This window comes from Hippoglossus hippoglossus, chromosome 1 (genome assembly GCF_009819705.1).
Source record: "Hippoglossus hippoglossus isolate fHipHip1 chromosome 1, fHipHip1.pri, whole genome shotgun sequence".
Taxonomy (NCBI): domain Eukaryota; kingdom Metazoa; phylum Chordata; class Actinopteri; order Pleuronectiformes; family Pleuronectidae; genus Hippoglossus; species Hippoglossus hippoglossus.
In genome coordinates this window covers 23978441-23995804 of record NC_047151.1, presented here as the reverse complement: position 1 = coordinate 23995804, position 17364 = coordinate 23978441, and the positions used below count along the sequence as shown (strand labels likewise).

The 17364-nt window shown below is 41.1% G+C and overlaps 1 protein-coding gene across 1 annotated transcript in view; it reads left to right on the top strand.

Annotated features, from left to right (window-relative positions):
* Window positions 1–17119, top strand: part of mad1l1 (mitotic arrest deficient 1 like 1) — a 54257-nt gene extending 37138 nt beyond the window's left edge. The window contains exon 18 of the mRNA XM_034599669.1: window positions 16502–17119. Within this exon, the coding sequence (XP_034455560.1) occupies window positions 16502–16651 (150 nt within the window). The 3' untranslated portion in view covers window positions 16652–17119. The remainder of the gene's footprint in view (window positions 1–16501) is intronic.
* The last annotated feature ends 245 nt before the right edge of the window (window positions 17120–17364 follow it).

Genomic DNA, 17364 nt, shown 5'->3' with positions numbered 1-17364 from the left:
ATCCTGCTCCCTTTGCACTTACCTCTTTGTCTCTCCATCCCGTTCTGCCACACTTTCTCTCCCTTAATCTGCTTCTTGTTATTTATCTCGCCCCCACTGCGACGCACTCGCATCGCAGAGAGTGAGTGCGTCGCAGTAGCTGATCACCATGTTTTTGCTGTGTTGTGTTAGGATAGTGGGCCTCGGGCAAGGAAAGAAACCAGGGAGAATCTATACTGGCAAGATAATAGACACCTTTAGGGCAAGCTGGCTGTTGTAGTCAGGTAGTAGACAATTGCAACTGGTCACCGCTTTGCTCAAGGGCTCACTTGAATGCAGGTGGAATAGGGAATAACATGAGAGAAAGCAATGTGCATGTGTGTCCCACATGTATTTTTCTCTTGCTGGTGTGTCCAATCTGCTCCATCGAACCCACTGCTACCCTGCCAGAAGAGATAATTCACTGTCAATATTTATTAACCTCAGACTGCGTCCATGCAACACATGCACACACACACACGGTCGTAATACCCACACAGTGCGCATAACTGCACACATACTCCAATCTTAACACTCTCCGTCACACCACACAGCACCTCCCACCCCTCACCCCCCACTCCGCTGGGTGCACATGCATACAGATGTACAAAGACACACACATACACACACATTCACACACAACAAAGATGCTAACACCTCCGGTATTAGTATTCAGGGTGTTCTCCACTGTCTGAGTGTGTATGACACACACGCCTGGTGGCCTATGGGAGCAGGGAGGCCTGTACTACTAATGGAATATGACACTTACCCCGCGCACATGCACGCACGCACGCACACAGGCACACATACAGAACCACCACACTTAAGAGGAACACGTGAACATGCATAAAATATACATGTATCTTTGGGCATGTGTGTGAGTGTAATCTGGGCTATGAGAATATAAAGTGGACTAATTGTAGGATGAGGCAGGAGTAAGTGGAGAGGAAATGAGGGATTGTGGACAGGAAGCATAGACGTCTTTACAAATAGGATTCCAATGTTATTCACCTCAGCAACAGGGTTGCCAGATAATCCCGCTAATATCCCCCTCTAGCAGAGGCTCCCAAATCCCCCTCCCACAGTGTAAGCTGTTTAACCTGCTCTCTTTTTTCCTCATGCATTCATTATGTCGCGCTGTCCCTTTACATGATTTCTTCATCTGTATTCACACTCGCTTTTTAACATGCTTTTAATCAGGTGATTTCAGTTGTAGATAATGTATGTAAAACATCTGTAATGGAAGTTAACACACAAAATCAAAAATTTAAAAAAAGTGTTTGAATGTTTCTATGCATCTAAATGATCATATGGCGAATATATATAGACTGTTTATTTTATTGCTGCATAAAGTTTGTCTCCTGGTTAATGGAGACATACACCTCCACATCATTTATTATAAGAAAACATACACTTTTTAGATACGTTTTTTCACTTTAAAGTCAAAAGGAATCTCGTTAAATTGGCAATGCCATGCTGTCTGTTTTTGATCAGTCTTCTAGGAGCGAGTCAGAGGCTCAACTGTGTGTTTCTGTGAACAGCCCATCTTTGAGTAGTGGGAGATCAAAAGTTGTGAGTGTCAGAGTCGACTCTAACTGTGTGGTTCTTTTTATAGTATCGCAAACAAGAACCAGTGCAGTGCAGAAGCTGCTCAGTCATAGCGAGTCTATGTGGAGAAATGGTGTTTCTCAATTAATAATGGATTAATGCAATGTTATGTTAAAAAGGCTGTGCTGCCAGAATTATTTTGATAGGGGGAAACACAGACACTGTGTGTTTAGGTGAAGCCAGGCATGTGTGTAATTTATATTTTTAGCTCACCCCTAGGTGAGAAGGCTGATTAGCATCAGTGATTAGGTATTTATGAGTCTCTGCTAATCAGCGAGATAAACACCTTCGCTGTTATTTGATTTTTTCTTCCAGAAGTTTCGAGGAGAGGGAGGAGCGGCTTGCATTTGGAAATATTAACATTTGCTCATTTAAAGATTCAGATAAACACAAAGTCCAAAAAGTCAGACTGACAGTATAGAGATGTTGTTTGCCATATTTTTTAATGAACACTGATTTGTTTGCCACAAATCAAGAAATAACGGTTTGTTTATTTGTATCTTTTAATTTCATCTAAGGTTTTAGAAAAGTGATATTTTTTAAACATGCAGTAGTTTAAATTAAACATATTTTGTGTGTGTGTGTGTGTGTGTGTGTGTGTGTGTGTGTGTGTGTGTGTGTGTGTGTGTGTGTGTGTGTGTGTGTGTGTGTGTGTGTGTGTGTGTGTGTGTGTGTGTGTGTGTGTGTGTGTGTGTGTGTGTGTGTGTGTGTGTGAGAGAACTTTAAACTTCAGTTGAGCAAGTTTAGTTGAGTCAGACCCATTGAAACACAAGAGAGGAATATTGTAGACAAACAAGTGTTACGAGTTGTGTGTCTGTAAGCAGAAGCAGATCCACCGCTGGGTTTACACTCCTCTAGTATTGATTAGCTCATTAACAAATAAACAAACACAGGCACAGAGCTCTGCTCTCCCCAGCAGTCACTAAAACCTCATGGTCCTGATTGAGTCACTTTTCTTCTCCTTCCCTTTTCCTTCCTTCCATCCCATCCCTCCTTTTGCTTCCTTCACGTTCTTGACACTGGTACCCTGTCTTCCTTTCCTAATGATAGGAGAAGATAGTCTCAGGGCCAGCTCATTAAAATATACTCACAATTAACTGTCAATGCTCTCACCAGGGAGAGATGGAGGGAAAGGATAGAATGTATATAGAAATGGTTGGAGGGTAGGTGACGCGTGCACAGAGCAGACAGAGCGTTTAAAAAAATGGCAGCAATGAAGACGTGCCCTCAGAAAAAGCAAAATCATTTGTTTCTATGTGTGAGATTGGGAGGAGACAAGGGCAGTTAATTTAGTACAGTATATGAACACTGCCAACTATAAATGACCTGTCTCAGTTTCATCAGCCACTTGGGAATGATTAACGCCACACAAATGTGTGTTAGCCTGTGAGCATGTGTGTATGTGTAAGACAGATTGTAAGCCATTACTGCTTGAATTGTTAAGTTGTATGTCTGTTACAGCCTGATTTTAAAATAACTGTGAAGCACAACTCATCAGCTGGTGGCTGCAGAGCCAATAAAACCCGAGCCATGGTAGCAGTCGGGAGCCGAGCTGGGCCAGTGGCCAGAAAGCTGTCTGGTGTCACTTTTTCTCACCCTGATAAGCCTGTTATCTTTTCCTCTCTCTTTTTTTCCAACCAATCAGATCTGAAGTCATTAGAGTGTTGACAGTGGTATTTGTAGCAGGCAGTGAGGCGGCCACTTAAAATGATGAGGACTGATAAAGGTGTTGTGTTTTCTTCTTTAACCTTTTTTTTAAATTGATTATTAAGTAAAGTGGAATGGGAGCTCATTTTATTGAGAATGGCAGTTACAGCACATCCATTGTCCAGAACAGCACTACTGACAGCACTACTGACAGCACTCAGCAAGGTGTGAAAATATCAATACAGCTGATTTTAAAGATGAGGACCATCCTGTTTATCCTCTGGGCTGTGGTAGCATTTGGCTTCTTTCATTGACAAAACAATTGTGCTTCCTGTATTACACATATTCCAAATAGTAGCAGCAGGTGCAGTGACATCAACAAAGCAAAAACCTGCAAATAAAAACATATAATAAATACAAGGGCTATAAATCATAAGACACAAGTTTAAAGTTAGAAAAGAAACAATTATCAACCTTTGATTTGATTTTTTTAGAGCTTCTGCTGACTAATGACCGAATGGCAAAGAGTTCCATAATTAGTTGGGCTACTACTGCAAAGGCACTGTCCCCATATAGGGATGAGAAGGTCACAGATATACTCAGAAAGGCTCATGAAAGGCTCTGTATTGGAGAACAAGTACCACAACCTTTTGGGAAACTAATGTGAAGAATTTTCAAATTGGTGTGATGTGTGATAAACCAATGAATATGACCTGCAGCAGCGCTCTGGATCATTTGTACACAGTTCAGACATGATTTGCCAAGACAAGTGAAAAAGGAATTACCATAGTCCAGCTAGGAATGCACAGAACTACCAATAATAATCTCCAGCTCAAGTAGTGACAAAACAGATTTTGTAGGTGTTATCAGGCTTTAGAGACCTACAGTTGAATGTCATCAACATAAAAGCAAAAGGATAAACCTCTGATTTTGTTATAATGTTACCAATGGTAGGCAAATATCAAGCAAATAGGAGAGGACCCAAGACAGAACCCTGAGGTACACCACAGGAGAGAGCTGCAGTAACAAAGATAAAACTCCTCTCCGAGAGATGGGAGGAAAACCTGTCCAGGACACTTCTACAGACACCCACCCACTGTGCAAGCCTTTCAGTCCTGATTCTGTGATCCACAGTGTAAAAACAAAATAAAGCAGCGCTAAGATCCAGCAGCACCAAAGTGGAACGCTCACCCACATCAGAACACATCATTATGTCATTGGAGACTCTGAGAAGAGCAGTTTTGGTGGAGTGCCTCAGAAGGAACCCTGCCTGGAATGTATCTAAATTGTTGTGTGCAGTCAACACAGCAGTGAGCAGCTGTTTGGCAAGGACCTTTTTTTTTTTTTTGGGGAAATAAAATGCAGCTTGGATCTGGGCCTGTAGACATTTGGATCAGGGTTTGCTTTTTTACAGAAGAGGCCGAACAACTGCATAACACAAATAAGGTGAGACCCATCAAATTGCAGGGAGTTGTTTGTAGAAGAGAAAGGCATGGCCCTATAGACTGGAGCATTTTTCCGCTCAGATGTAGATAAACAGGAAGATTTGATTCTGCCCACCAGCTCAGTTAGGTCCTGCCTTGTTTGGAAATGGCCTGAAAGTTGATGGCCAATTTGGATGAGTAGAAAGGGGAGTAGACGCAGGGGCAATGCTGGCATTAGCACTTCTGATCTTATTAACAAAGAATGATAGGAAATACTTCGGTGCTAATTCGACAAATCAGGCAGATCACTACGGGCAAGTCTGTGTTATTAAAGTCACACAGGACTTTGGGTTTGTGATTACTAGTGGAAATAAAATTGGCAAAAATAAGAAGCCCTTTAAACTTTTTCCATGTTTCGCTCAGTTAAAAGGTCTCTTTAATAAAGCCGGCGAACATAAAGCTCAGTGGATTCCAACAGTCTGCCCTCTGACATTTACAGCGGAAACAACAAATAGATTCATTTAACCAGTGGCATGAGTTAACAGAGGTTTTATATCGCCTTTTTAATAGGAGCCTCTTCATTCAAAACTGAGGAGCAGTGTGAGGGAAACGACTGAACTAAACGGTCTACGTGTGGATGAGAGTTCAACTCTACCCTTGGTTCAAAAGCTGCAGAAAATGTTTCAGCAGTGATGTGATTTAATACGCGAGAGCTTTTTAAATGTTGACTGAGCAGCGAATCTATGTTGAAAGACAGGTTGAATAAAAAGGTTATGATCAGTGAGCAGCAGCTCTTTCTAGAGTTGATATTTGAACTATGTGTCTTGGACCAGACACACGCTGGATAACATTAAACACATATTGAAATCACATGCCATAATAAACCTGCTAAACCTTATGATGTAGGATAAAACAAGTCACTGAATTCAGACATAAAGGCTGATAAGAGGGTGAGGCAAGATTAAAAGTGGAATAAAACGAATTAGAACAACTAATTTAGTTGTCTGCAATTTAGAAGTGGTAAAAACTTAAGTGCACAGTTCAATTGGAGGGCTGTAAGCCATAGATTTGTTTAGAAATGGGAAATCCTTTTTAACATAAGGGCTTACTCTCAATAGAGCGAATATTCATCCTTAGGGGCACTGACCCATCGATAACAACAAGCCACATAACCAGAGTTTTAACTTGCCCGTAAAAGATGTCAGGATGTGAATTATCTGAAAAAAAATGGAAAAAGCCAGCATCTCTCATTTGCGTAATTCATAAAGAATCTCAAATGAAATCGAATCATAACTTTATAATAACACTCACTATTCAGTGAAAAGCCCTTAATCAGGATTCAAAAATGTTGGCATGTTGGATAAATGAAAAAGATTCATAGTACCACTTAAATAAGTGCCCCCTTCAGTATTCATTCAACGTGTACGGCCTATTTGTTGGTTTTTATTTACCACATATTATGTGTCGGGCTTCATTCAGGAATAATGTGCTCACACTTGTCATTCGGGGAAGATCATTCTCCCGCTGTAGCACGGTGGTACACCTATTTTTAGCCAGGTCTGATCAGACAAGGTCATTATTCAGACACGAGGACAATGCAATCATAGAAAAATCAAGATATTGCTGAACTATTGCTTGTGAGATTGTGGATGGATATTTGTGTACTCTCTATTTGTCTCGTACAATTCCCCGGGCAAAACAGGTCTTTTATTAATACTGAGATACTATTAAGATCCCGTCCTTAAACCCCACCTGCATGAGCTCTTGATCGTGAGCAGAAGTCAGAGTTGAGAGCGATAAAATGAATGTGAAACAAAAAAGGATCCTCGAGTGGGTGTTTGAAATATTTTTGGAAAGGAAACAAGTCTGTATGGGACTGAGTTTCACTTTGCTCACTGAGCGAAACAAAACACTCACTGATCTATCGCTGATAGCTACGAAGATAAACATGAGCGAAGCACTAATAAACAGCAAGCACAAGGGCTGTTGGGAATACAAGAGTGAATAAATTAACTGGATATGACTTTGTGTACTTAAAGCTTCGGAGAGAAATCTTGCAGCTGAAGTCCCAGAGAAAGGAGAGGATGTTGACTCTGATCTCTCCTGACAGTTTCCTGTCCCGCTCGCCCTCGGGGCGTGTGTGTGTGTGTGTCCGTCTGTGAATGCACTTGTCGGCCTCACTAGCTCCTCTGGTCGATGCTGAGAACATATGCCTGTTGTCTCCATGGTAACATGATACATCAGAACCGCTCGCACGTCCACCTGAGGTCATGAATATTCCTGAGAAGAAGACCAGTAGTGTTGTCTTCAAGTTCATTTAATACTCAGCACCGTCAGTCCAATGTTTTGCTATTGACAAGTTGAGTTTGGTGTTTAACAATAATACTGGCGTATTATATACAGATGAGGGGTCTGTTGGGGCTGTGTACTGACAAATAGAGTTCGCTATCAGCCCTGATCTCTGGAATCGATTCGGAAAGTCCCCAGATAAGTCTCAATGTTCTTTAGAGGGCTTCTTAGTATTTATCCTGGCAACACGATAAGTGAGCTACACTCTGTTGTTTCCTTTTAAGGTGAAATAGTTTAAAGTGCACATTATCGTTTAAGTTCTTGGTTTTAAAAATGTGGATCAAAGATTTGTTTTCCTTGGTGAATGCAAAAGTACGATAAAATGATCAAATTACTTGAACAAATGATAATAAAAGTAATAGAAGTAATGATAATAACAATATAAAACCTGCACCACTTACAAGGCTGTCTTCCTTATGCATGGTGGTAAAGGCTCTAAGGTGGAGACAGGACAAATAGACAGCTGGCAGGTGACGTCCCAAGTTATGAGTCAGGGTTATGATTGAAATTTATTTTCTATGTGTACATTGATGCAGTCGGCTTTGCGGTTGTTGATTTGTTTTTCAGTTTGAGAAATGTCGAAATAAATATCAACTTGTCTGAGAGGAAAAAGTTAATATCTCTATTTAACAAGTTTAAACAATATTTTATCTGCGATCTTCAACTTTGTCAACTCTAATGACAACTGTCCTCATAACAACTGTCGCACAAGTTAATTCTGTGGACTGACCATACTACAAAACCATACAACTCTTGGCTGCCCTCAAATTAGTATGCCCCCCCTAATGCAACCTTATTAAGCCATTGTTAATAAAGTAAACTTGTAATTAAAAATTGTGTCTCCCGCTATTTGTACATTTCACTCTTTCAAATTGAGCTTTCAATATAAACATGATTAATTATAGACCTAACCTACATCATCGTTTGCACTGTGAAGTTAACAGTTAATTGCTATTCCCATAAACTGTGTTTAAATGAACCGGGGGAGCTTTTAATAACCTTGGACCATAAATACCAGATTAGCCTCAACATGTTCAACCTAACTGTGGTAAGTTCCCTTTAGGTAAATGTCCATACAAGGTTAGTTCACCTGAGAACTATAGGACACGTTTGTGTTACATTTAAATGAATGAATAAATGACTAAGCGAGGTGTGTGTGTGTGTGTGTGTGTGTGTGTGTGTGTGTGTGTGTGTGTGTGTGTGTGTGTGTGTGTGTGTGTGTGTGTGTGTGTGTGTGTGTGTGTGTGTGTGTGTGTGTGTGTGTGTGTGTGTGTGTGTGTGGCAAAGAGGGGGATGTATTAGTTTTGTGAAGCCAATTTGCAGCATTACACGTCTCGCCAAATCTGTAACAATGAATTAACAAACACATTGTCACTGCCAATTCAGTTTATTTGGAAAAAGACTCGCCTGTTGCTTAGCTTCTTAAAATTCCACCGACTAGATCTCGTTCACCAGCCCAATTTGTTTTGTTTTCAGTCCTGTCTGACATGCATACTGCATATAATGTTCTGGGTTCTGGCTGAAATTCATATTGCATATAAATACCTCTTCTCTTCCCTCGCTTGGAATACATTGCTTGGAGTTCTAATGGGGAAATATTCAGCCCGATAGACCTTTCTTCTTCTGTAAGTTCCAGGCTTTGTTCAATACTACACAGAGGTCATTACATCTTGTTCATCTCAAGTCTAGCTAGCTGTTTAATGGCCTGTCAGTCACCCGTCAAAGGAGACCCCCCCCCCCAGGGCAGAGTTTTCCTCTCAGTGAAAAAAGAAAATATGATAAAATACCAGTTATAAAGGAACACGAGGAACAATGGATTTAACAGTTGTTTCCTCCAACAAGAAGGTAGTCCCCCCCGTCCGTTGGTTGGTTGGATTTTCAGCCGGATTACGCAAAACTTTTGAGCTGTTTTCCAAGAAACTTGTTGGAAGGATGAAACGTTGGCCGAGACAGAACCCATTAAATTATGGCACTGATCCAGACAAACTGGAATCCATCCACTTGCTTGAACATTGCAAGATTCTTCACATTTTAGGTATTTTCACCAATTGCCCAGGGAATAATGCAGGGATCTTGGAAAATAAATCATTTATATTCCCCTGAATGTGCATAGGGACTTTTGTGTTGGTCTGTGGTGGAGATCTTGTCCCATCCTATGTTCAGTATTTTTTGCCTAATCCTACCGACGGTCATTTAAAGAAAGAAACCAACCAATCAACAAACTAATGGACGGGGGGGTCATAACCTCCTGCGTTCTCCCATTCTAGTTTAATTTCATCATTGAATTATTTCATATCATTTATGCCGATTGTATAATTGTTCAAACTCTTCAGAAAAGTTCACAACAGTGTAGAAAGTTTTTGTGTGTGTGTGTATGAAGGAGTCTTATTCTCACAACTGTAGCTAATTCAATGTTTTATGTATTTATGCAAGTGAGAATCAGGTTGATCAGTTGTTTCCGTAAGGTGCTGATTGTCCCACTCTGGCAGATGTACAGTATGTAGTCATTAGTTACTTATCCCTCAGACACATGAACAACATTTTAAACAAAAAGCTCATTAGAATATAAATATGGATGGAATAGCTGTGGATTTATTCTTTGGAGAAGCACTCCTCCGGTTTTCTGCCTCTCTCTCTCTCTCTCTCTCTCTCTCTCTCTCTCTCTCTCTCTCTCTCTCTCTCTCTCTCTCTCATCCTCCTCCCAAGCGCAGAAAAATGCCAAAATCTGCATTTAAATTGAAAGCTATTCATCTGCATATTTCTGATTATTCAATTAATGTGCCTTCTGCTTTTTTTCACCCCCACCAATCAGCAGCTCCGCTGTCTCATGGACTTGTTTATTGTTTATGATGCTGCTATGGTGGGACGGTGATTTGGGTGTGAATAATGAATGTATGAATGGATTGGCGGGAGCAGAGGGGGGTAAAGGTGGAATCTGGTTTGAGGCAAAGGTGCAAATGAGAATTGAATTATTTTATATTTTTCCAATTCCACTCTGTCACTGCACGGAGATGAATTGGATAGAAATCTATGCAGCAGTGATAGGAAGAGAACAAGACAGAGAAGAAAGGGCTCTTCATTAGTGGTGGAGAGCAGAGACCGAGGTCAACTGATCTGTGAACTGCATGTCACCACCTCAATATAGAGCCATCTGTCATATCAACGCATGCACACACAGTGCAGCTGCAAAAGACCTGCGCGGAGCAGCATGTCATGTCTCTCAGGACAGTAAAGCTTTCATTAAGCACTGCTGTCAGGAGAGACTCTGCAAGGAGAAAATAAACTTAGAGAGAATTTTCTATTGAATAATTATAAGCCTGTCTTGTGAGTGCAGAAGTTTTATCTTTATCAGTCTGATCGAGGCTTTAAAGGAACCACGGTCGGACGTTATGGAGCCGATCACGATCGCTCATAAAGGTACCAATCACTGATTTGATTTATACGTTTGCCATTCTTCAGTAGAAGAAATATATTCTGGCATTGAAAAAACTAGTTGGAGCTCAGATGTCGTCCTTCATAAGGCCAACAACATGTGTCATTGTTTGCTTTTAATGCGTGTGAGCCGAGATATTTACACCCTGGTAGAATAGTGTGGGTTCATGTCCTTGCTGGAGTGTTGCTGCCTTTTCAATGTCTCCGTTACCGTCAACTGACTGAGTGGTGATTGAGTTGCTAAATGGTCCAGTTCTCTCTCTGCCTTAGTGCGAGCTACCTTTTTTAAAACTCATCACTTTCTTTTATGTTACTAACCTTCAAATGGTTCATGGTTTTGAAGTGTGTGGTTTCTGTCCCCTACAAATAGAACTGCCAGCATGGGCAAGCCATTAAAGCCATTTTACCAGCGCATAGAGAAATTGTCTCCAAATTTTTGCATCATGTAGAACCAATATCCGCAGATAACTAAAGGTGGCTGATCATTGAACCCTTTGACAGATAATGACATTGTGTTCTGATGTGCTACTCCATTCAGAGACTCTAGACGTAACACAAACTGTCTTGCTTTACTTATTCTTACACTCTTAGATGCAAAAAGTTAGTTTGGTTCATGTCCCATCCGATAACATGGAGGAGGCAGCACTTATCACCTATACTTCAGCCAGTGACCAGATGGCAATTGAGATGCTTTGGCTTCCGCTTTGGCTTCCAGTCTGTGATCAAACCAAAAACACATTAGCCAACTCCTCAGAAGTTCCCAACTTCCTCAACCTGTCAATTTCAACCAGTAGCCCATCAACTCCTTAAAAATAGGGTTTTCACCCCAATACCAGCCCTTCTCCCTTTCCATTCACTTTGGAAATCGCCTCAGATTTTGGACTCGCTTGTTGACGGTCTACCCACGTAGACTACAAAACACCTCACACCAAATGTAGAGGGAAAGCTTGTTTCAAGGTCAGAAAGAAAGGCAACACGCTGGAGAGTTGTTCCTTATCTTTATGTTTACAGGGAAACAAAGGCCTCTTTCATTTGTTTCTTTTTTGTCTTACATGTGTTACTGTCTTAACTGTCTAAGGCCGTGGGTGTGCACCTTTTCTTTGACCCTGTCTGCATCGGGAGAGGTGTGTGATTGTCATTCAGGCAGCATGCAACTCCTCGGTTGGATGAGGTCACTGTCAAACCCCTCCCTGCATCCCAAGCCAGAAAGTATTGATTTCCTTTAATTGGATGGACATATGAAAAGAGGGGAGGAATCGGATAGCACTTCTCTCAATTGTTGAGGCCGCTCCTTCTTACATTGTGTGTAAGTTGGGTTCTTACCCCTGGTTAGTGAAGTTTTCTTGTGTCTGGAGGAGGAAATTATGAAATCTGCATCCAGCTGCTGGATGAGGGAAATCCTCAATCCACTTCTATGTAAATAGAATCTAGTTGTTTTTAATAAAGGTCAAACATTGTTTGAAATACTTCTGAGGGATTTGAGAATATGCAAGTAACCATTGATAAGGTCAGTATTTGAATAAAGATGATAAAAAAAATAAAATACTCCCCTGACCTTCTTTTAACATCTTTTGAAAAAGCGAGAGAAAAAAATTATAACAAAAATTTAACAAGCAATGTTGAACATGTGACCCTGTGGGGCACATAAAAAAGGAAAATTAAGAATTCCCTTATAACAATAAGAAAAGGCCTTTCATCCTCCTATAAAACTTTTTAGAGGAACCATCCAATAAAACAAGATGATTAATTTTAATCACAAACTACTGATGGGTGAGTAAGTCAGACCTTAACAGTGCTAACGAGTTGAAATGGCGGAACCACTCCATCTGTATGCTGGGGGAAGATGTGTGCCCTCCCTGCACAGATGTGTGCCCTCCCTGAACACAAAGCAATCACAGCTCAGACTGTTTGTGGATCCTTGATGGTGGAACAAGCGACCAAATGCTATCAGAGCAGGGGTGTCCCCCTCTATTATCAAGAACCTCTTGAAGACTCATCTCTCCCGAGAGCACCTGCTCTCCTAACACCTCTAACCACTTAACAAGCCTAACTAGCACTTGCTATGCACATTTACATTTGCTTCACTTTGTCTTATTGAATTGTACTTCAAAGGCTCTGTGGTGTCCCTTTTTGTTCTTTGTCAATTTGGATAAAAACATCTGCCCAACCTGCAAATACACAAACAGAGTCGCAAAATGTTCCAATAGGCAGATTAGCCAATTTGGTTACAAATAGATTTTGAGTGGCAGCCAGGTAGGGCCACAGCAAGCATGCTAATTTCCATTTCTTATTTTTCATTAATTATATCCAATTAAATGCTGATATTTGTACATTCAATTAACTTAAATTTAAGAGTAACCTGGTTATTTAATAAGTCAACTGGGTTTGAGTGTAAAAGAATGATCATCTCTACAGACAACCACTCACAGTTCATATTCACACCTACAGTCACTTTAGAGTCTCCAATGAACCTGACCATAATCTGCATGTATTTTTTGGTAGAATCCAGAGAAAACCCACATAGACATGGGGGGGGGGGGGGGGGATGTCAACTCCACACTTAAAGGCCTTAGCTGAACTGGGTTTGAAACTTAGAGGCCACTGTGCTAACCACTGCATCTAAATGCCACCGTTCTAATCATTTTAGTAGAATAATTCAAGCCTTGTCACAATGGGGCATATTTCTACTTTCAACAAAAACATGTTATTTAAGCAGTAAGTGTGTGACAGCTTCAATTACTGTAAAAAAAAACATATTGAAAGCTCACCTTGACACTGATATTGATCTACCTCAAAAATGAAAGAGAAAAAAAAAAGCACATTCAGAAAAATCCATAGCTCAGAAGAATCTCCACAAACATTCATATCTACATTGATATTTGGTCTAAATTTGGTGCCATGCGACTGCAAATGGCAGTAAACTCTCGCCTGGAGATAATGATATGTTTGAGAGAAAAGATAATTATACGGAGAAACCAGAAAGGCGCTCGGTGCTCGGTTTGGACGAAGAGGAGCGCTGGTGGAAAAAGATGACGAGCTGAGTCACAACCTTCACCGTGTGGGATGTTTGTGTGAAGGCTTTGCACATCAAGTGTCACCAGATGATTAAGTTCTTATGCTGTCATTGGTTATTTTGCTCTCAGTCCCTTCCACACAGGGAAGAACAGCCTCGGTTTGAAATGTCTTTTCAGGAATATATCTCATCCGAGTGTGTGCTCTTTGTTTCATCGGGTCTTTGACATTTAAATCCAATATATCCCACAGTTTTATTGACTATGCTGGTTGGGTGCATGGTCCACCTCTTACACCCTAACTGATAACAACCAACATGTATTGAATAGACCGCCCTGTAATTTGGTAGAGAGCATTTTTATTTGACCAGTGCTTTGGTTCAAGACCAGATTCTAGCTAAAGGGATTGCACCCTCATCAGCCTCTGTGTTCAGAGCTAATTACCAGATGTTAGAGTCTTGGCTTCACTAATGGTGTCATGGCATTGTCAACATAGGTTAGCTTGTATGTTAGCATTCAGCTCCAGGCACTGCTGTGCATAGGTCGAGCCTCCACCAGCACGGCTGCAGACTCTTAGTCTGTCAATTAACTACTTTGAACCCTGCAGTTTAATAGATGTAAGGCCTCAGTCAGGAAGACGCCAACAACTAAAAACATATAGATAATAAAAGAATATACTCCTGATTTGCATGTCAGTTCTTAAGGTTGTTATCTCAGTTTTTCCTTTTGACTCACTGTGGGCGTCCTCAGCTTCCACAGGCCTTCATAAGCTCGTCCGCTGTGTCTCTTTCTCACAGACACACACACAAACACGCGCCCACTCACACATCCAGTCTGTTCTGACGACAAACTTTGGCAGAAGGTGTTTCAGACAACTCCATGTCTCCATGGTAACTGGTGTCATTGCTCTTCCTTTGATGTATGTGTTCCATGTTCCCAGAGCTCCCGCGGTTTCTAGATCCATGTGCACACGTGTTGGTGTGTGAGCATGTGAAGAGAACAGCACCCTGAGGATATGGCAGAGCTTTCAGACAGACATGCAGGGAAGGAAAACACCAGGGAGCGTCAGGGAAGAGAAGCCACAGAGAGAGGCGGTTAGTTGAGAAGCAGTCAGGAGAAAGATGGTGTGATTACAACCTTTCGGAGCGCCTCCCTTCAGTGTCCAGGCCTTAGCAGTAAGAATGAAATCAAGACCACGTGACCAGATCCATGAGATTGTGTGATGTCCTAACAGACCTGTCTGCTAATTGGACACTTGTTTCTGTGTTGTAAATGGACTTAATGTGCGTGCGTGAGCTGGTTCTCTGTGCTGAATGTGTCTGGTTTGATTCTGTTAGTTTGTGCACTGAAGTCATGTTGGTACACATATCCATATTGCCCTGAGGCTGAATCCTCAGTCCTTTGACTCAGTCAAAGTTGGTCCATTAAGTGCTATTAAAATATACAAAAAGATGCACCGAGAAAGTCCCTGAAGTCGCTCATGCTCAAACTGAGGAATTAGATTAATGGAGACGCTTTTAATTATGGAGGGGAAATAATAATACCAGCCTCATGCGAGAAGATTATTTTAACCACCTCACTATGAATGCATCTAGTACGGAGGAGGTGACTTCTGTTTTAATAAAACTATTTTGTGGTTGATAATGACCCAATGAAAGACAATATAGACATTTAATCTTTAATCCCAGTGTCCTGGTGGCCTGGTAGTCTAAGACTCTAACCACATAACCATAACAAATCCAGCTGTTGCATGTTTTCATCCCTCAGTGTTTTCCATTAATGACCTGGACTGTGGCGGCCTGTCATCTTCTTATTTGTCCCACCAGAGTTTCTTATAAACCTAAAGTTTTTACCATCCTCGCAGGAAGCCCTCGTCGTTGTGTCCAGGTTGTGTACATGTTCACACAAGTGTTCTCACCTGTCACTTAGGCTCAATTTTCACATGCTTGCAGTTCTCTGATGACAAGAGTTGTCCTTAGCCCCCTTTTCTGCTAAATATCATTTAAAGCCTACGTTAAATTGCAACTTGCTAGATTAAAACTAATGCTGTTCTGTACATGTCCCTGAAGAACAGTGAAGTAGCAAGCCAATCTTTTCTTTCCGTCCCCCAGGCGCCCTCCATGCTGCATTTAGCCCCGGTTTAGCATTGTGCAGTCAGCTAGCAAATGTCATTAGTTCAGTTATCGTCTCCTCTCACCCATCAGAGATTTGTGGCTGATCACACACAAGTGAACAGCTGAGTTCACCTCCGCCTGTTGTGTGTGAGGAAGCACACTAATTAGTTTATCTAGTGGGATTTACTTTCTCTTTTTTTTACTTGCATCAAACTGAAACATACCAGCAACTCCGCTGCTTCTGCTGAGTTTAGGTAGAATCAACAATCAGGCTTTATGATATAACATTTTCGAGGTTGGACCTTCAGTAAGTGTTCATGTGTTAAATGATGTATTACAGTATTAAATCTTTCTTTTCCAAACCCGTTCCCTTTTCGTCTCCCGCTCTTTCATTTATCTTGATACTTTTTCCTCAGTGTTGTCCCTTCACATTTTATGAGCCTTCACATGATAAAATTGTCAAACAATGATCTGTGTTTCCTCCACACATGGACACAGGACATTTCTCGGATGTCTCAATATCTTCCCAGCATGCCGTGGGACTCTGTTCCTCGCTACCTTCCTTCCCCGCCTGTGATGCTTTAATTACTTTATCCCTCGTTTCCCTCATCCCTCTCTCCTTCACTCCATCGCCCCGAGCTGCTCCTCATTCCTTTTAATTAATCCACACAGATTTAGACACCTTCACCCTGCTGTGAATGCACTCACACACACACAATGCACACACACTCTTGACGTATCCCCAGTAGACAATAACAACTTTTAAATGATCTTACTTCACTTTGAAAGTTTCTCCCCGGAGATGGATGTGGTGGAAGAACCCAGATCTCATTATTCAATATTGTGTGTTGTTTTTTTTATTGCATGTGTGTTAATGTTATTGTGTTTCTGTGTGCAGGGCCCCAATGGAAGCATGCAGCTCATGGAGACCGAGTTCTCCAAGACTCTGGGAGAGATGGTGGCGCTTCACCTGCATCACCAGAAGAGCATCCCGGCTTTCCTCTCTGCCGTGACGCTCGACCTCTTCAGCAGACAAACCACCATCTGAAGTAACCTGGCACCATCTCAGACACGGGGCCGGAACGGAATAAGATGGAGATTCACTTTGGTTTTAATCTAATCTATATTTTTCATTGTCTTTTTTTACCTTTTTATTTTTAGTCTATCAAGAAATTTAGAAAATCTCTCAATAAATATCTCTATATTTCTCAATAGCTCTGGTATTCGGATGGTTTGGTTTAGGTCTTTTTGTGGAAGAACTTGAATGTTGCATTCAAAAGTCTAAGAAATCAACTTCGTATCCCTGTTGGTGCCGTATTCAACAATTGATCTTTTAAAAATACTTTTTTATCTGTCAACAGGACAGATTTGTGAAAATGACACAAAAGTCAATGATGTTTGGATTTGGAGGATGTTTTTTATAGAGATGTGTGGTCGAGTGTTTCTGCAGGAATGTATTTAGTGTGTTTTTTTTTACCGAGGCCGAGTCTGTGTTGACTCTTTATTCAGCCTTTTGTGTCCTCTCTCTCAGGACCTCGTAGAAAAGGCTCTACACAGATTTGTGGGGCTACAACTAGTCTAAGCCAGACTAAAGGCAGTGCTAAGTAGAAGACATGAATGCAATGAATTATTATTGTTCCTTTATTCATATTTGTTCTTGGATTTATAAACATTTCAAGTTTTCATCAATATCAGTTGTTTTTTTTGTGCGTAGATATTGTGTCATACTTGTCTCTCTCTGGTCCGTGTGTCAGAAGAAGC